Source organism: Telopea speciosissima, chromosome 9, assembly GCF_018873765.1.
Source record: "Telopea speciosissima isolate NSW1024214 ecotype Mountain lineage chromosome 9, Tspe_v1, whole genome shotgun sequence".
Taxonomy (NCBI): domain Eukaryota; kingdom Viridiplantae; phylum Streptophyta; class Magnoliopsida; order Proteales; family Proteaceae; genus Telopea; species Telopea speciosissima.
In genome coordinates this window covers 12,521,514-12,542,305 of record NC_057924.1, presented here as the reverse complement: position 1 = coordinate 12,542,305, position 20,792 = coordinate 12,521,514, and the positions used below count along the sequence as shown (strand labels likewise).

The 20,792-nt window shown below is 38.7% G+C and overlaps 1 protein-coding gene across 3 annotated transcripts; it reads right to left on the bottom strand.

Annotated features, from left to right (window-relative positions):
* Positions 1–3,865: 3,865 nt before the first annotated feature.
* Positions 3,866–19,721, bottom strand: LOC122638559 (bifunctional epoxide hydrolase 2-like). Of its 3 annotated transcripts, none has more exons than XM_043831407.1 (6): positions 19,643–19,721; positions 19,329–19,543; positions 18,643–18,807; positions 18,200–18,435; positions 17,445–17,509; positions 3,866–4,165 (listed from the first exon to the last, which is right to left on the bottom strand). In XM_043831407.1, exons 1-6 carry the CDS (start codon positions 19,710–19,712, stop codon positions 3,981–3,983), a joined length of 936 nt encoding a protein of 311 aa, XP_043687342.1. In that variant the 5' UTR covers positions 19,713–19,721; the 3' UTR covers positions 3,866–3,980. The 3 variants fall into 3 exon arrangements, with proteins under 3 accessions (XP_043687342.1, XP_043687343.1, XP_043687344.1); XM_043831408.1 differs by having other exon boundaries at positions 3,867–4,126; positions 17,433–17,509; XM_043831409.1 differs by lacking the exon at positions 3,866–4,165 and adding an exon at positions 6,432–6,620 and having other exon boundaries at positions 17,305–17,509.
* Between the last annotated feature and the right edge of the window lie 1,071 nt (positions 19,722–20,792).

The following is a 20,792-nucleotide window of genomic DNA, read 5'->3' as shown; positions in this document are numbered from 1 at the left end:
CTAACATACGAACAGAGAGTTTCTTCAATTCTCCGATTGTAGCCGGTATACTCTCATTGAGTTGGTTAAAACTTGCATCCAAAATCTTTAGGCTTATGTAATTCTTGAAGCTTGGTGGGATCTCTCAACTTGAATCATTTTGTGAAACATCAAAAGTTTTCTAATCAATCGTTGGAGGTTCGTATTTTGAGGATTTCCCCTAGAAATTGGTTTTGACCATAAGTTGAAATGGCTCAGATTTTTTGTCTAAGAAGATTGAAAGCTACCTAACCTGTGAAAAAATTGCTACTAAGATCCAAACTTTACAAGCTTTGCACATCGAAATCAGCTTTAGAATGTTCCCTACTAAAGAATTGCTTCTCAGGGATACGTAGGATATGCTTGGAGGGACTCTGCTAAACTTCGGATGGGGATGACGAGCACTGAATACCAACCAACATTGGCTGCAGAGCCAGGGAAGTTGCACATGTGGTGAATGGAAGAGGGGAGGAAGAGGAAAGTGAGGGACAAAAAAAAAAAAGAGTATGTGAGAGAGAGGGAGGGATAATATTTTGGATAGTTTTGTAATACTCAACTTTACAACAATAATTCAACCTTATTTCAACTAAATGAGGTCCGCTGCATGGATCCTTGGCCTCTAATTAGCTTTATTTGAGGTTATACTTGATACAAGGCCTAAGTTATGCAAGTCTTTCCTCACTTCTCGTAGGGACATTTCAGGTGGCTTTTGGTTCTTTTAGTTCCTTCAATCTGAGTCAAATCACACCACTGTATTGGAGCATCTAAAGGCTTCCGTTGACCATGACCATGCCACCTCAAATCACTTTCTCGTAGCTTATCATGTATCAAAGCTACTTCCAAATTAGTTTTAATATGATCATTCCTTAATCTTTTGTAGTTTTGCCACTCATCCATATTAACATCCTCATCTCTGTTACACTGAATTTATCTATATGATGCTTTTTAATTGTCCAACATTCTGCATCATACGTCATAGCCGGTCGTACGACTGTCCTATAAAACTCTCCTTTAAGTTTTAAAGGAATATGTCATCACACAACACTCCAGATGCATTAGCTCACTTCATTCGTTCTTTTTTTAATTCTTTGTGAAACATCATCTTCTATATCATCTTTTTTATTTATGATTGAGCTCAAATACATAAAATAATCAGTTTGGGGAATCTCCCTCTCATCAATTTCACCACCTCATTATCCGTCATAGTATAACTAAAGTTACACACTCTATACTCTGTTTTCGTTTTGCTTATCTACTTGACGTCAATCCCTGCTTTTGTCTCCTCCAACAAAACAATATTATCAACAAAATGCAAACACCAAAAACTCATCCTGAATAACTCCTGTTAACATCCATGAAAAACGCAGACAAACAATGGTTTAAAGTTGATCTGTGATGTAATCCAATTGTTGTTGAGATTCACTACCTTGAACACCCACAATTCTTACACTAGTTACCACACATTCATACATATCTTTAAGGGAAGTAATTTTCTGTATGGGAGTGTGGCCTACGCTAGCATGCCCATGTGTCTATCTCTCTCCTCAAAACAATGGGGCAGAGGTGTCTTTTCACATGGGGAGGAGAGATAGACTCATGGGAATGCTGGCGTAGGCCACACTCTCGGACAGAGAACTTTTTCCCTATCTTTAATTATGTCTACATATTTACTTGAAACACTTATCTTCTCTGTCAAAAAATGGATCTTCTTCGAGTTTCCTTACATGGAGGGTCCAACCCAATAAAAATGAAATCGAATTGATTGTTTGATAAATAATTTAATTTCCATTTTAATAGATATAATATTTAGATTACTCGACCAATGATCGGTTTTGATCCAATCCAATTAACTTGATACACCGAATAATTAAGATTGATTAATTAAGCCTAAGGGTATCAAACGGTGTGGTTCTGGTTATTTGGTTTGGTTGTGGTGTGGTTTACATTTTGATAAGGTAAAATCAAAACTGAACCAGATAGGAATCAGCCAAAATCAGAATCATTTTGTATACGGTCCAGTTTTATCGGTTTCTATTCGGTTTTTGTTATCCGATTCACAACCGATTTACACGCGGTTTGTGTAGTATCGTTTTGGGAATCAGTAATGAAGATAACCTTGATTTTCAAGGTCTTTATATTCCTATGTTTTCCCATTCTCTCCTCCCTCATTCATCATATTTCCTATGCCTATGTGATAAAAATAAAAAAACTTCCCTTCTTCACCTATCTTTTTCTTTTCCTATTCTTTGTTTTTTTTTCCTCTCCTCTCTCACATAATGAACAAACTATTTTTTCTATTAAAAAGTAGGATTTTCAATTCATACTTAAACAAATATAATATATAGTTAACCCTTGACATTTTACTTATTTTATGTTTCATGTTGATGCAATAATTTTATTTATTAAATTAATTATATGTTATTAATTAATCCAAGTGATGCATGAGTTAGTATTAGAGTAAGAGTTATCGGTTTCTATTCGATTTTTCCAGTTTCTTATTCGGTTTAGAATCACAGTTTTGCAGTGAAAATCAAAACCGAACCGGAAAGAGAACCTATAAAGTCAAAACTAGATCATTTTTCTACGGTGCAGTTCGATTCAATCGTAAATAGTCAATTTCGATTCCGATATTCGGTTTCAGTTCCATTTTGACATCCTTAATTAAACCGCCCAAAACCTGATCTATTAAGACCTATTAATCAACCAATTAAGGATTGATTGATTAAACTGCATAAAAATATAATTTAACTCATCGAATAAGGACTGATTAAAAATTGGTAACCGACCAACCTAATAATGAACTAATATAATAGTTTTGGCTTTGTAGGATGATTATGTAATCGATTGGTTCTAGTTTTGTGCCTCAATGTGCAGGACCGAATAAAATCCGTTAGAAATGGACCGGTTGAAACCCCCAGATTCCTCTCACCTCAATAACCATCGTAACAGTTACCCAAAAAAAAAAAAAAAAACCGTAGTATCTTTTCTTCTTCCCTCAGCAGAGTGGGGAATATCACAGTGCAACCCATTTATGAAGAGAGAGAAGTAGAGAGACGACAAATTTGTTAAACGGATATTTGAAAATCCAAATTCAATTTGCATTTGTATTTGTTTATGGGTATACGAATTCGGATAATCGAGGAAAAAAATTATTCCATCGGAATAGAAATCCAACTCATAATAAAAAATTAACTAATGATCTTGAAGATTTTTGAAGATTCAACCACTTCTAGAGAATGAGGAAATGAGAATCATGTGACTAAGACAACTAAGAAAACATGGATTGAGAGTGAATTTCTAATCTATCGAGGCGAAAGAAGGTAAGGTTGAAAATCCAAATTCGATTTGCATTCGTATCTATTTAAGATATTCATATCTAGTCAGGGAATATCTGAATACCATCACATCTGCACTGTATTCGACTACGGCGAATGCTTGCCATTCTATCCACCCAAGACATGGTCATCCAAGTGTGTTTCACCTACCTACCCAACTTCGTTGCAAAGAAGAAAAACCCAGCTATCATCGCATAAGGAAAGTCTTGAATATGTGCAACTAAGTGAGAACTTTTATCCTGTCCGGTTCCTTGTCCGGTACAGTTGTCCAGTTATTCTCATAGGAAGGTGGAAATGACAGCTTAACCTCACTCGGACCATGTGTTCGGGCAGGGGGTTAGGCCGTCATTTCTGACCCCCTATTAGAGGAACCGAACAACTGTTCGATCCAAGTCAGACTCGGAACCCATAATTGATTCAGGCACGATTATAACCCGATTTGTACAACCCGTGTACATGACGATTCCTTAAGAAAAGGATTGCTTTTGATGAGGGGAGGAGAGTAACCAGTACATTGTTGGATATGTCCTGAATAATTCCATTTTTTGTTCAAATCTAATTATTACATATTTCAAGCATCCATGAGATATATCAGTCAATAATCTTCTACAAACATTACTGAGAAGTTTAGGAAGCATGCTTCTTGAGGAAGGTTAGGACGAGCTGATTCACTTGGTCTGGAAATTGTTCCTGAACGAAATGTGTTCCTTCGGGCAAGAATGTGATCTCCAAATCAGGGACATAGTCTTTCACCTTTCCGCTCCTTATGTAGTCCTCCCGTCCTGAAAATTTTAGGGCAAAGTCCTTTCCACCTTGGATCAGCAATGCAGGAACTTGAACTCTTGCATCAGTCAAGCTGAATTTTTCTTGTAAGGTCCTCCTACATAATGCCTTAGCTTAAGCATACAAGTGCATGGTTATCACCAAAAAATAAAAAAGTTATCCTATGTCTATAGCGAGCTATGTCTTGTTGTGTTCTAGTAAGATGGCTATATTAGATCTTCTAGTTTGATTGAGGCCAAAGAGGAGTGTCGATCATGTTCTAGAGTGTTCTTTTCTTCCTTGGCTTGGAATTTGGTGCGATTCTGAGCACTCATCGTCCCTTGGAATGGTGTTGTCTGGTTTAAAGGTCATATCCCACACCACAACTTCGTAGTGTGGAGAGATCCAACTCAAAACTCTCCCAACAGTCTTTTCTCCAGCATAGCAAATGCTTAGTAGATGCTGGCCAGTTAGGAGAAGGCCCCTTGATTTTGGAAGGGAATGGAGACTCAGTGGGCAAGCTTGCCTTTTGTGCAACTATCTATCATATTTGAATAGAGAGAAATTTGAGAAGATAGACCAGGAAATCTAGATCTAGGACGTTATCTCCTTTGATGTGTGCGGCAAGCTTGATCACATTATGTTGAATCTTGCTTGGACACCCCCAAATATAGGCATGTTGCTCTCTCTTAGGATCAAAGAAATACCCCTTTAGGGTGGTTTCTGATCTCTTGTTTTGTTTTGTTTTGTTTTTTTTTTCCTTTTTCCATTCCTTCTTTCCCTTTGGAGAGATTATATGTATTCATTTGTCCTCATTGAAGTGGGTTTTGAGGATGCAAAAGAAACAATGGTAGAAAGTTGAAAAAAGATGGGAGAGCTCCTTTTACCTATAAGGGACTTGCAATGGAGTACGGAATCCAGATTTTTCATACAAAGAGGCATAGACAGCAAGATCTTCCTCAGTGAACCAAGTTGGTAGAGGAGAAGAAGGATCCACCAGGTCCATTATCTCCTGATCTTCAGAAGCTATTGGTATTTCGCTTCCTGAGAAGAGAATGTAGATGTTCCGTACCACTGTCTTAATATCGAATCGACCAAAATCTGCTTCGGCTCGTCCAGGTTTCTAAAATGATCACAGATACAAGAATTAACATTTTCTTCAAATAAATGAAAACCTCAATTAACCTGAGAGATGTTGGATCTCTGAACTAGAATTAGTGATCAATATATACTTGTATTCAAATGTTCTGTGCGCTAGTCAATGGAAAATTTCACACAAACATTTTTTAGATCGAATATGAAGTGATCTTTGTGACAGAGAAGCACTAAATGGCAAGAACAACACCACATTACCTGCCATCTAAAAATGTAGAAGCCTTCAGGAAGGTCACCAAATAATGATACAGGAGAGGGAACGTATGGCGCCCCCAAAGTTACCATTCCCGACACCCTCTCTGGGTGAAGAATTGCGAATTGGTACGCAGGACGAGCTCCAAAATCTTTCGCAACAATGAAAACCTGCACTCATAGTTTAAGGAGACAGACATGGTGGGAAATTGCATATCGATTTTTATTTTAGTCTAAGAAATGAAATGCAAGTGTGTATGTGTACAGTTTAAACACAAATGACAGAATCTACAATGTCTATTCTTATCTTCAAAGGTTTAGATTCTATTTCCAAAGCTACGAGTTATGTTGAACTAGTAGTTTAAGTGCCTTCCAAAGGCTAATTAACCTAGGTAAAAGCTTCATCTAGGGAATTTTGAAAACCCCAAGCTCTTTTACAGGAACTTCTTTTCAAGGATTGATGATATGAAGAAGAAGAAGAAGCTAACTAGTTAGAAGATCAGATGAAAACTAAAACACCCAGACACAGACACAGACTACTTACTGCTGATGATTCTCTTCAAGTTATTCAAAGGTGTAGACTTACCTACATAAAGCTTGTGCTTCTATGTGAAACCCAGATTGTTTTTAGCTTCTTTTCTTTTCCACTCCCTCTATATTTCCAGAAAGCCCATGGAACAAACAACTTTTTATTTTTTATAGGTTTGTGAAATTGCTAAATCACATCAAATTTTCAAATCCTCTGATTCCATGAATGTGCAATTTAAGTTCATTTACAGGACAAACAGAGTACGACAGAGGCCTAAGAGATGTATTCATGAAATTACTCAGATATTTTTTTTTGGGGAGGGGGTTGGGGAATGAAAATTGAAAATTAAACCGAACAGAATTGAATTGGAGAATTGGATTGGTATATCACAAACTAAAGAATAATTAATTATACCTTGGGAATGGAGAATAAGTCGAGAATGACGAGGAGATCTTCACGAAGATCTTTGAATGTGGCTTTCTCGGGTTCGAGGGGCTGCTGAGACAGGCCATAGCCTCTGAAATCGGGTGCTATTGCCCGGAATCCGGCATTGGCGGCGGCGATCATCTGGTGCCTCCATGAATACCATATCTCTGGGAATCCATGCAAGAACACTACCACTGAGGAGCCTGCAAGAGGGAGTAATTATGGAGAAAAAACAGAAAACAAAAAACGAAGATAGTAACAGGAATGAAGGTAAATGCAAACGCTAAGGAAGACCGACCGTTTCCGATCTCGGCGAGGTGAAGCTTAAGCCCTCTTACATCAATGTACTTGTGCTCTATCTGATCCATTAAGCATTCAGTTTAAGCAAGCAACTACCCAGTAACCAACACTGCGAGTGAGAGAGAGAGAGAGAGAGATGCTTCTACTCGATCAGGTCATGATCAGTTACGAGCTTGGTCACTGGGGTCTGAACGGAGTGTAACAGGGGATATATATAGTAAAGAAAAATGAAGGTGTCCTTGATGTATTTTGATAAGGTGGGATAGAAACCTAACAAACTTTCAACAGATGAATTGAAGCAATCTCCAGACCATGGTTTTAGACTATTAGTGCAACCCAAGGGTTTTGACTATTAGTGCATGGTATTGGGTTGGGTATCGATCACATCCAAAACCGATATGATATTGATATGGTATTAGTACTGAATATTTTGCCCAGGTGGGATCCACCTTTGTTTGTGTCGAACAAAATTTTGTTGCTATACAAGAAGTAGGAATGTCCCTGGTCCAAGGCTAGCTGGCAGTCAAAGATATGAGATCTTAAGGAGTGTTTTAGAAAATATTAATACCTAAGAGGATATTTATGAACCCAAAGGGAAAATGATTTATTCCATTTCCTTGACTGCTAGCCTTGTTCTTACTACAAGGATAGTAGCAAAATTTTTTCCGTTTGTATATAATAGGAGGGAGGCAGGGAAGTGGGGCAGGTTGTTGGAGAGGAACTAGATCTATGGAAGCTGCGTAGGCTAACCCCAAGGGGTGGAGTGGAGAATAGTCCAACTCTAGACTTCTACTTGAGGTGTGGGGTCCCTTGCTGACTTACGTACCACTTGGGGTTTAACGTCTAAGAATTGGAGATAAGGATTAAAGACAAAACTATTCAGTTTCAAATCGAATTTGAGGTTTTTAATAGCATGACTTCTACTTCTAATGACCAAAAATACCTTTATGATAAAAATTCATCAGAATTAAAGAATAAAGTGATCAAATTGCTCGCATATTCTTCAAATCGTTTAGATTGAAAATTGAAAAATCGAAAAAACCCTAAACGATTTTCAAACCTCCCCCCCTCCCCACTCGCAGGAGGTTATGTTTTTAATAGGATGACTTCTACTTCAAATGTTTTTTTCTTTTGGTTGAAAATTTGCCCATTCAATAAATGAATGAAAGAGACCGGTAAACAAAATGGCAAATAGTCCAATTTGGCTGGGCTCACAGAGAAGATCCGTAAGATTTGGGTTGGAAAAAAACAAAAAAAAACAAAAACTAGTGAAATATCTTCTGATTGCAAATAGGAATTCTATGAATTTGACTAGTTGGAATTTAGAATAGTAGTAGTTGGAAGACTTGGACTAACAGAGAAGACCCGTATGATTTGGGCTGGAAAGAAGAAAACCAAAAAAAAAAAAAAGCTAGTGAAACTAACAACTTTTAATTAGTTTTCTTGATTTTGGTGAGTGAGTGAGTGAGTTATGAATTCATGATGGATTGCAGTAGTAGCAGCAGCAGCAATAAGTCCATTCTTCTTTTGCTGCTGCTTTTTATATTCTTACAGGTGGGGTTCAGTTCGTGCAATCCTATTATTAATAATGGAGATCCCCCCAACAACGTGCGTTGCAAAGAGATGGAGAGGAAGGCACTCCTCAAGTTCAAAGAAGGTATCAATCAAGATCATGCTTGCCGGCTCTCTTCTTGGACAACTGGCGATGAAGAAGATTGTTGCAGATGGAGAGGGGTACGTTGCAGTAACAGAACTGGACATGTGATCCACCTCAACCTCCACAACCCATCTCAATATCCTTTTGATGATGATAATACTGCTACTGAAGCGTTCATGAGGTCACGCTTGAGCGGTGAGATAAACCCTTCTTTGCTAAACTTGAAACAGTTGAAATACATGGATTTGAGCTCGAATGATTTTGGGGGAATTCAAATCCCAAACTTTCTTGGTTCATTCAAGAAGTTGAGGTACCTCAATCTCTCTCATTCATTATTTGTTGGCACAGTTCCTCCTCACCTGGGAAACCTATCTACCTTGCATCATCTAGATCTTTCTTCTTTGGGTAATGACTTCGATTCCTTTAGTGAGAGTTATTATAAGGTTTTGCGTGTAGACAACTTGGACTGGATCTCCGGTCTCTCTTCTTTGGAGTACCTCGATATGGGATACGTCAACCTTAGCAATGCAGCAGATGATTGGTTCCAAGCTTTTAATAAGCTTTCTTTGCTTCGAGAGTTAAAGTTGTCTTATTGCCAACTCCAAACACTTCCTTCTTCTTCTGATACCCTTCCATCATCAATTGTTGTTAATTTTACATCCCTTTCGGTGCTTGATCTCTCTGGGAACTACTTTAATAATTCCTTTCTACCACATTGGTTGTTAAATATTAGCAGCCTTGAAGATCTTGATCTTAACTCAAATCAACTCATCCTTAACTTCTCTTATTCCAACAACATTAGTAGTATTCACAGTATTGGAGGTGGAGATGCTGCATCTGGAAGAGCCCAGCAGTTGCTGGTAGGAAGTCTATGGAAGTTGCGTAGGCTAGATTTGTCATCCAACTACGTTGGTGGTGGTGGTGGTGATGTGGGTGCATTTGTAGATGGTTTGTCTGGATTCGGTAGTAATTAACAAGAGCCTGGAGATTTTAGTTTGGAGTTATAGTGGGCTAAGTGGGCATTTGCCTATATCAATTGGACGCTTCTTGTCCTTGAAACAATTGGATCTCTCTTCTAATCAAATAAGTGGGCCCATTCCTCATGAAAGCTTCAGACGACAACTCTCAAATTTGGTCTATTTGGATCTCTCTGATAATCAAATAAGTGGGCCCATTCCTGAAAGCTTCGGGCGACAACTCTCAAATTTGGTCTCTTTGGATATATCATGGAATTACTGGGAGGGTTCAACTTCGGAACATCATTTTACAAAACTCACAAATTTGAAAAAATTATCAATATCTTCAATGTCTAGAAACAACAATTTGGTTTTTGATGTGAGAACAAGCAGAAGAATGGGTTCCTCCTTTTAAACTTGATTATTTGGAATTGTTCGACTTTCCAATGGTTAATTTTCCACAATGGCTTAGAAGTCAAAATCTACTTACCGATTTAACCCTCAGGAATGTCAGTATTTCAGACACCATACCAGGATGGTTTTGGAAGTCGTTCTCCTTCCAATATTTGGATCTCTCCAGAAACAGACTGCGTGGTACCATGCCAGCAAGCATTGTTAGACAGGACACCTACCAAGTGGACTTGAGCTCAAACCACTTAGAAGGTCCTCTCCCTTCTCTATGTTCTTCTACTAATTTGTCCTCCCTATTCCTCGGACAAAATTTATTTTCAGGGCCAATTCCTTCCAACTTTGGTCAAACAATGCCATTGTTGTTTGAATTAGATCTTTCAAACAATCATTTATCTGGAGAACTGTCGTCTATTGATTGGAAGGTTATGCAAAGTTTGGGATTTCTATATCTATCGAACAACAACTTATCTGGTAAAATTCCAAGTTCGATAGGTTTTCTGCCTTCCCTTGAAAGATTGATATTGAGCAACAACCGTCTTTATGGGGAGCTTCCGTCATCTCTAAAATATTGCACATCTTTGGTTAGTCTTGACCTTGGCAATAATAACTTCTCCGGAATCTTACCAACATGGATTGGAGAGAACCTACTGCATCTGACGATGCTAAATCTACGGGCAAACTCATTCACTGGAAAAATTCCTCAACAGGTATGTAATCTTACCTATCTTCGCATCTTGGTTCTAGCTCAAAACAAAATTTCAGGATTCATTCCAACATGTTTAGGCAATTTGAGTGGTTTTATTGATCGAGAGATAATAGGGCCTGTTGAAAATCATGAAACCATGAGTATTGTTGCAAAAGGAAGAGAACTTGCATACCAAGGTTGGATTCTTGAAATGGTAAATTAAGGTTGTGGACCTTTCAAACAATAATTTATCAGGAAACATACCAACAGGGATAACAATGCTTTCAACAATGGTTCTTTTGAATTTGTCGATAAATCATCTAACTGGGAAAATCCCAAAGAATATTGGGAACATGAAATTATTAGAAAGCCTTGATCTCTCAGGGAACCAACTTTCTGGGGAGATTCCACAAAGCATGTCATCCTTAAATTTCTTGAGTCACTTGAATCTCTCCCATAACAACTTGTCAGGGAGAATACCTTCTGGGAACCAACTTCAAACGCTCAGTGAATCATCCAATTACTTTGGTAATCCACAACTTTGTGGTCCACCGCTTTCAAACAAGTGCCCCGGTGATGATGATGGTGATGAAACACCCCAAGATGAGGGGGTTTCTAACGGCAACGATGATGAAGAAGAAAAGATATGGTTCTACAGTGGCATGGCATTGGGTTTCATCGTGGGATTTTGGGGAGTTTGTGGTAGCTTGATTGTGAAGAAATCATGGAGGCGTGCCTATTTCTGTTTCTTGGAAAATATTATAGACAGACTCTTTGTGATCGTTGTTGTGAATCTTCGTCACTTCCACAACCGGTTTCATTGATCGTTCATGAATAAATTGCAGGTGTTTATTGCTTTAGACAATCCTTTGATCCTTCACGGAGAGGTAAGTCTCTCCATTATGTTTCTTACGAACTAGTTCAGTTAATATATATCTGTGCAGCCGTGAGACCAGCTGACAGACGCTTTTCTTTTCTCTTCTTTTCTTCTCTGTGATTGTGTAATGGTTTTTTATGTTGGACTTAAAATAAAATAAAATAAAAAATTAGTATAGAAGGATTTGAATAAAGAAAGCTCATGCACAAAATTTTATTGTAGACCCATTTTATTGAACCATTTATGTTTAGATCGACATTGCCCATTGAGCCAAAAAACCTATTTTGGATCCATGGTGCATGGTATGTATGGGCGTACTTTTTTTTTTGGAAATTAGAGAGCTTTAATAGGGGACGGAGGGATAGGCCCTAAGATGGTTTGAACTCATGACCCCTTTCGCCAATAGTGCTGACCCCTTGGGGTTACTTTATTAAGCGCATATCTAATATGGACCTTAATTGATTTCTATTAATGGGAAAAGATCCTTCAAGTAATATGAACCTTAATTTATTTCTGTTAATGGGAAAAGATCCTTCAAGTGGTGTGCTCAAAGAAACTCAATCACATTGATATGTTTATTGTTTTTTCTTTACATTTTCTCTCTCCTTCATCCTCCCTCCCTTATTATATGTACCACAGCCTCCCACTAACGATGTCAATCAGTAGGTTCGATTAATCTTAATCGGTTTTGGTTCATAATTGGGCCAACCCAAAACCAAACCGTTGAGGAAGTTTTCAGTTTTGTGTTGGCCTAGTTTTTTTTATCGATTTGTATAAGACTATAGTCGGGTTTGGTATGATTTCCGGATTACATGTATCCATAAAGGAAAGTAACAAGAAATATCAATGTGAGTGATGAATCGTTATCCCCTCAAATTCGCTGCCCGCTTCAATTCCTCCAATTCCTCACATAGGGGGTGGAAATGACCATCCTATCCCCTACCTGAACAAACTGCCTAAGGCTGCCCAAGGTGGGGTCCACTCCCCCTATTAGAGGAATTGGAGTGGGCAGCAAATTGGAGGTGATAAACGGCCACGGCCACAGCCCTTTTCACCAATTGAGTTGCAAGCCACTGTGGCTACGGCGTGTACGATTCAAAAGCATCTCAGAAACCCCTCACACATGTGAGAGAAGGGTGACTATCTCTCCAAGGGGCTCACATCCTCAATAAACCAATCATATATATAAACCACTCAAGTTCCTCTCCCAAAATCAATGTGAGACTATTCTTGAGCTTCAAGTTGCTTCTTGCACAAAAGTACACAACAAATTCAAATAAAAAAATAGAATGAAAGTGTAAAAAGAGACAAAAGGAGGGAAGGTGTAAAAAGCATTTTTTTGAAACTTTGACTAAAAACCATTATTTGAAAATAATATAACAACTTAACAAGAAGCATGCAGAGTCGTGCACGGGGGGCTTTACTGGTAGTCGTTTGATAATTCGGGGAAAGAAAAAATAAAATTTCATTGATATTAACTCAAAATTAAAAGGGAACACCTGATGCTCACTATATACACTTCTAATCCCCCTTTGTATGCGCCGGTGCCGGTGTGCCTTCCCACTTTATGGTAACCCAATTCCATTCCAGTAGAGGGCCATGAGTGGACTGAAGTATCCCTTGAAGATTTGATTAAAGAACAAAAAAAATTCTTGAGCTAAACTTCAGCTCAAGTGTTTGTGCTTTCATGCTTTGCATTTCACTTGATTATTGCCTTTTTCATTTCTTTTTGAGAATATTCCTTGTTTTGCAAATTAGACTTGGGAGTTGCAATCAAATATATATTTTTTCAAATCTGGAAGCGTTAATTGTTAATTTTCTTTTTCAGTATTACTAATAATTATGAAGAAAGAACGCTATCTGGTCGTGCGCAACTAAGGATGTTAACGAATATTCGAAAATCCATATTCGATCCATGTTTGTATCCGTTTAAGAGAATTCAAATCCGTTCGAAACTAATCGGATATGAATATGATAATCCCCCTATCCGATCGATTATTATTCAATTTTATTTAGCAAATGTTTGAAATATATCTTTGTGTCCATCTATCCGATTAAGCTAGGATTTTATTTTCTTATTTTTATAATTATATAAATAAAAATAATGTGATTCTTTTTTTAGATTTTCTATTAGTTTATATATATTGTTTCCTGCATTTTGATACATGGAATCACATATCTATTAAAATAGGATAAAGTATACGTACTCCTTATAATGCACCCAATATTCCTCGTATCCTCCTAAGCTTTTGATAAATCCACGTACCACCCTTGCTTTACCCTCCTAATGTCATTTAAGTCCACATCAGGTATTAAATGCTAAAAGATGATCAAACTACCCTTTCTTTTATCTTTTTTAAAATTTGAAAATGCCTAATTGTCCTGACCTATTTGTTAAAATTTGAAAAGATCAAAATGCCCTCTATCTTTCCCAAATCATCATCTTCTTTTACATACCCACCACCACCACCACCACCCACCATTAACACCATCACCATCCCACCGTGAAGCCCTGTGAGCGGTAGCAGTAGTATCACTGTATCAACAGCACCCCTTTGCAATCCCGCCCCTTTACTGCAACTTCCCGCTCTTTCAATCCCTCTATTCATTTAAAGCTGCACCTACCGATAATTTGGCCGTCTGTATGTCTTTAGCGCTTCCTTCATCACTGAAGCTCCAAGCCAGAACTCTCGGTGCCTCTGCAGAAGTTTCAGTAGATGCCGAGAACCCAATAAACATTTGGGGTGATAATTAGTTAGCTATGGTTACGTCATAGAAAGTGAACAGAGGTTGGGTGGGTTAACCTAATTTCTGGGAATCGGACATCTGGTCTCTAGAATGGATTAAATTCAATTTCATTTGGGCAAAAGTGAAAAAATTGGGATTAATTGAGTTTTAATCGCTTACGAAATCTAGGCATGATTGGAGGAAAAACGAAAGGAAAAAATGGAGAAAACAAAAAAAAATAAACAAAGAAAGAAGAATTTTAGGAATTGAAAAACAACCACAAAGAGGGGCGATCAACACGGTGGGACTGGTAGAAATCAAATACCCATCTCTCTCTCTTCCTCACAATTCCCAAGTCCAATGGAAACTCAACATTCACAGACATTGCGGCCTTGTGGGTGATTTTTGTTCAAATCATCAAATTGTCCAACCGAGCTTCATCCCCATTCTTGAAATGTAACCCGTTCATTATTGCATTCATATGTCTAGTGGTGCAAATAGGGCAAGGTGGGCGATCGATTAGATTTGCAGATTATATTCGGTGGTATAGATACATCATTTGTTACTGTAAGAATGATTCCACTATGCTTGCAGCTCTGCCGTTTGAACAACACTATAAACACTCAGAACAAAGGCAGTGGAGGAGACGGCAGCAGTAGTGCTAGTGGCGGTGGAGGAGAAAGATAGATATGGGTGTTTTAAGTTGAAGATGATGAAAAGGGTAGTATTGTAATTTTTTATCTAATGTTTTAGCACAAAGGTAAAATAGTCTTTTCCAAACTAAAAATAACAGAGAGAGGTGGTGGTATTTGCATATCTATTCTAAAGCGGTGGTGGTGGTGGGTATGTAAAAGAAGATGATGATTTGGGGAAGATGATGGCATTTTGATCTTTTCAAATTTTAGCAAATAGGTCAGGGCAATTAGGTCTTTTCAGATTTTAGAAAAGATAAAAGAAAGGGTAGTTTGGTAATCTTTTAGCATTTAATACTTGGTGTGGACTTAAATGGCATTAGGGGGGGTAAAGCAGAGGTGGTACGTGGAATATTGATGGGTGATACATGGACTTATCAGAAGCTCAGGGGGTACGAGGAATATTGGGTGCATTATAGGGGGGTACGTGTACTTTACCCTTAAAATAAATACAAGATAAAGTAAAAAGTAAAAAGGTAAGAAAATCAAAGCCAAAGAAGAATAGAGAAGCCAAAGAAGAGTAGAAGAAAGAGTAGTCATTGAACTCTCAAGTCTCAATCCTAACCCTCATCAGCAAAACAGTAAAAATGTCAACGGATAGTCAAAAATCTGTATTCGATCTAACTTCATATCCATTTAGGAGAATCAATATTAAAAAAATCACTATTCGAATCCGTCCTAAAACTAATAGGATACTATCTGAATCCGAGCGAATATAATCGGATACGAATATAAAAATACCACTATCCAACCGAATTCGATCCGTTTACATCCTTATGTGCAACACATATGGCACCTTGACCATTTGAAAATAATGACTGTCTGGTCCCCATGCAAAGGCGAAAATCTCAGGCGGTCAAGGTGGCGCCTTGTGTGTCTAGGCATGGGAGCCACACAAAGCGCACAACCTGGTAGCGTTCTATTTCCCTAAATTCAACTGCAAATCACAGAGGCATTTTGATGATGTTCAAAAAGTGCTGAGTCTACAATCCAAGGCACCAAAATAACTAAGCAAAGAGATGGTATTGCATTGTTTCTGCAGTGAGATGTTTAGTACATAGTTTTGAAGACATGAGTCAGAGTTACTTTTGTGTGAATAGGTAGCTTCATGCTCAGTTGTGAATTCGATCTTATAAATATTTGGAGGATGACAATAAGTGTATATATAATTAGACTCTATTATGCTCTTCTGATCAGTAATACTCTTTATCTTCTGATCGAGAAGACCAAAGCTTGAAGATTTCTTTTTTGGGCAATTACTCTACATCTATTTCTGAAGCAGCCACCATACACTCTCCATCCATCAAAGAGGGGAGAATCCCAATAATGGCTATGAGATCAACGTGAATGTATCTCTATTAGAGGGAATTGAGGAAATTAACGGGCAGGCAAATTGAGGTGATAATCTAGCATTCCTCTTCTTCTCCCTATTTATTGGAAAATTATCTCCTCCCGTTCCCTGCCCAACCCAGTTCCCCAATTCCTCTAACAAGGGGGGACGAGAATGACCACCCTACCCCTGCCCAAACACTCTGCTCGGGTGGGGTCCACCCCCTTCCCCCCCCCCCCCCCAATTAGAGGAACTGAGAAACTAGGCCGGGTAGGGAACTAGAGGATATCTCAATAGCCAAAGCCAATGAGCCATGCCTTTTCACCCCTTTCAACCACTCCGAGCTTCCTTTTCGCCACATCTATGGAAAATTTGGGATGTAAACGGAAATTCGACAATAGGAATTCAATTCGCATATGTATTCATTTAAGGGTATTTGTATCATTTTAAGCATTAAGGGTATTCAGACTCGAATTCAGATAACCCAAAAAACAATTTTCCAATTCAAATAGGTATTCAACAAATAATTAAAACTTAAGTACTAATGATCTTGAAGGTTTTTGAAGATTCAACAAGTTCTAGAGAATGAGGAAATGAGAATCATGAGACTAAGATTACCAAGACACATGAAGTGAGAGTGCTCGGAGGAAGAACAGTCTAGATTACACAAGTCAGTGATGTAACTGGATAGTTAAAAATCCAAATTCCATTTGCATCCGTATCCACATCTGGGAATATCTAAATTCAATCAATATCCCAACCGTATTCGTTCCGTTTGCATCTCTACGGAAAATGCTCGCCATTCTATCCACCCAAAACCGAGTCATGAGTCATGGACTGACACGGTCATCCACTTGACTGCCAAGGACGCAGCATTTCACCTACCTATCCAACCTCGTTGTAAAGAACCAAACCACAGCTCTCATCGTATAAGGACAACTCTTGAATATCGGCAACGAATAAGTGGTCCAAGTACAACTCGGAACCATAATTGATTCAGGCACGGTTGTAACCCGATTTGTACAACCCGTGTACATGACGATTCCTTGAGAAAAGGATTGCTTTTGATGAGGGCAGGGGGAGTAACCAGTACATTGTTGGATATGTCCTGAATAATTTCATTTTTTGTTCAAATCTAATTATTACATATTTCAAGCATCCATGAGATATATCATTCAATAATCTTCTACAAACATTACTGAGAAGTTTAGGGAGCATGCTTCTTGAGGAAGGTTAGGACGAGCTGATTCACCTGGTCTGGAAATTGTTCCTGAACGAAATGTGTTCCTTCGGGCAAGAATGTGATCTCCAAATCAGGGACATAGTCTTTCACTTTTCCACTCCTTATGTAGTCCTCCAGTCCAGGGAATTTTAGGACATAGTCCTTTCCACCCATGATCAGCAATGCAGGAACTTGGACTCTTGCATCAGCCAAGCTCAACTCTTCTTGTAAGGTCCTGCATAAAGCCTTAGCTTAAGTATACAAGTGCATGGTTATCACAAAAAAAAAAAAAAAAAAAAGAGTCCTATGTCTATTTGGCTTGGAATTTAGTGCGATTCCAAGCACCCATCGTCCCCTGGCATGATATTGTCTGGTTGAAAGGTCATATCCCGCACCACAACTTTGTAGTGTGGAGAGCCCTAACTCAAACTCTCCCAACAGTCTTTTCTCCAGCATAGCAAATGTCCCGCCTTTTTCTCTCATATTTAGGGAGGAATGCTCAGCAGATGCTAGCCAACTAGGAGAAGGCCCCTTGATTTTGAAGGGGACTGGAGATGGGTTAGTAGAAGATTCAGTGGGAAGTCTTGTTGTGATTTAATGGGCAAGCTTGCCTTCTGTGCAACTATCAATCATATTTGGATAGAGAGGAATTTGAGAAGATAAACCAGTAAATCTAGATCTTATCAGCAAATTTAGGATACTATCTCCTCTAATGTCTGGAATAAGCTTGATCACATTTTGTTGAATCTTGCTTGGACACCCCCCAAAAATAGGCTTGTTGCTCTCTCATAGGATCTTCCTCTTGAGGATGGTTTCTGTTATCTTGTTCTTTACCTTTTTCTGTTCCTTCTTCCCCTTTGGGGAGCTTATATGTATTCATTTGTCCTTATTAAATTAATTTGAAAGATAGGAGAGTTCCTTTTACCTATACGGGACTTGCAATGGAGTACAGAATCCAGATTTTTCATATAATGAGGCATAGACAGCAAGATCTTCCTCAGTGAACCATGTTGGTAGAGGAGAAGAAGGAACCACCAGGTCCATTATCTCTTGATCCTCAGCAGCTATTGGTAGTTCGCTTCCTGAGAAGAGAATGTAGACGTTCCGTATCACTGTCTTAACATCGAATCGACCAAAATCTGCTTCAGCTCGTCCAGGTTTCTAAAATGATCACAGATACAGCAATTAACATTTTCTTCAAATAAATGAATTCCTCAAGGATCTCTGAATCAGAATTAGTGATCAATACTTGTATTCAAATGTTCTGTGCGCTACAGCAAGGAAAATTTCACACAAACATTTTGGATTGAATATGAAGTGATCTCTGTGACAGAGAAGTACTAAATGGCAAGAACAAGAACACATTACCTGCCATCTCAAAATGTAGAAGCCTTCAGGAAGGTCACCAAATAATGATACAGGAGAGGGAATGTATGGAACCCCCAAAGTAACCACTCCTGACACCCTCTCTGGGTGAAGAAGTGCGAATTGGTAAGCAGGACGGAATCCAAAATCTTTCCCAACAATGAAAACCTGCACTCATAGTTTTAAGGAGACAGACATGGTGGGAAATTGTATATCAATTTTTATTTTAGTCTAAGAAATGAAATGCATGTGTGTATGTGTACAGTTTAAATACAAATGACAGAATCCAGAATGTCTATTCTTATTTTCAAAGATTGAGATTCTATTTCCAAAGCTACAAGTTATGATGAACAAGTAGATTAATTGACTTCCAAAGGCTAATTAACCTAGGTAAAAGCTTCATCTAGGGAGTTCTGAAAACACCAAAATCTTTTACAGGAACTTCTTATCAAGAATTGATGATATGAAGAAGAAGCTAACTAGTTAGAAGATCAGGACAAGCAGAGTAATTAATGAAATTACTCAGAATTTTATTTATTTATTTTTTTTGAGATGTTACAGATATGTATAAAACTAACTGAAATGAGCCCAAGCGCAAACCCAGAAATGAAAATTGAAAATTAAACCGAACAGAATTGACTTGGAGAATTGGATTGGTATATCACAACTAAAGAATAATTTAATTATACCTTTGGAATGGAGAAGAAGTCGAGAATGACAAGGAGATCTTCAAGAAGATCCTTGAATGAGGCCTTCTCGGGTTCGAGGGGCTGCTGGGAGAGACCATAGCCTCTGAAATCGGGTGCTATTGCCCGGAATCCGGCATTGGCGGCGGCGATCATCTGGTGCCTCCATGAATACCATATCTCCGGGAATCCATGCAAGAACACCACCACTGAGGAGCCTGCAAGAGGGAGTAATTAGGGAGGAAAAACAGAAAAAAAAAAAAGAAGAAGATAGTAAGACGGATGAAGGTAAATGAAAACGCCCATGGAATTCCGACCATTTCCGATCTCGGCTAGGTGAAGCTTGAGCCCTCTTACATCAATGTACTTGTGCTCTATTTGATCCATTGAGCTTTCAATTTGAGCAAGCAACTAGCGAGTAACCAACACTGCGAGCGAGCGAAGAGAGATGCTTCTACTCGATCAGGTCATGATCAGTTACGAGCTTGGTCACTGGAGTCTGATATAGAGTAAAGAAAAATGAAGGTGGCCTTGAGATATTTCGACAAGGTTGGATAGGAACCACGGACCCTGATCCCCTGCGTCCTGGCAGCCGCACGGCCAGTGTGCTTCCACACAGGCAGGAGTGAAATGACCGCTCCATCCACTGCCCGAGCACCCTGCTCAGGTGGGGTCTACACCCTACACCCTGCCTGTGTGAGACCACACGCTAGCGTCGCTGCCTGGAGGCCGAGGATCCAAATTACAAACGTGAAACAGTAGGAAAAACTTCTTTCGAAGACGCAATCTCCAACCCATGGTTTCAGACTTTTAATGTTTGGTAATGGATCGGGTATCTATCACTTTCAAAATTGATATGATATTGATACGATATAAGTACCAATTGGTTTTATCGAACAAATTTACCCTTAGTTTTTCTTAAAATATACTGGGGGGAAATTTTTTATATACGGTTGCGTAAGCCGTGTGTAAGAGGGTGGGAGTTTCAAGGCATTAATTAATGGGTGGCGGTTTATGACTTTTCCAGCTCTTTGTGAGAGGGGATACGACCGTGTATGAAAACTTCCCCCAATATATTGTTTTAAGGGAAGCAGTTTTCTGTACGGGAGTGTGGCCTACGCCAGCACTCCCATGTGTCTATCTCTCTCCTCCTTAAAACAAGAGGGCAGAGGTGTCTTTTCACATGGGGAGGAGAGAGATAGACTCATGGAAGTGCTGGCGTAGGCCACACTCCCGGACAGAGAACTTTTTCCGTTGTTTTAATTATTGATATCTCTTCCATACCACTTAACTGATACGTTATCGGCCACTTTTAAAACGGTGCAGTATCAATCGTATCAGACGATCTGATATGGATACCTTAAACCATGCTCAAAACACTCCACGTACTACTTCTTAAAAAAATTCCCACACACTTAGACTTTTAATAACAAATAGGTGGTTTATGAGTTTCATACGCCTTTGAAT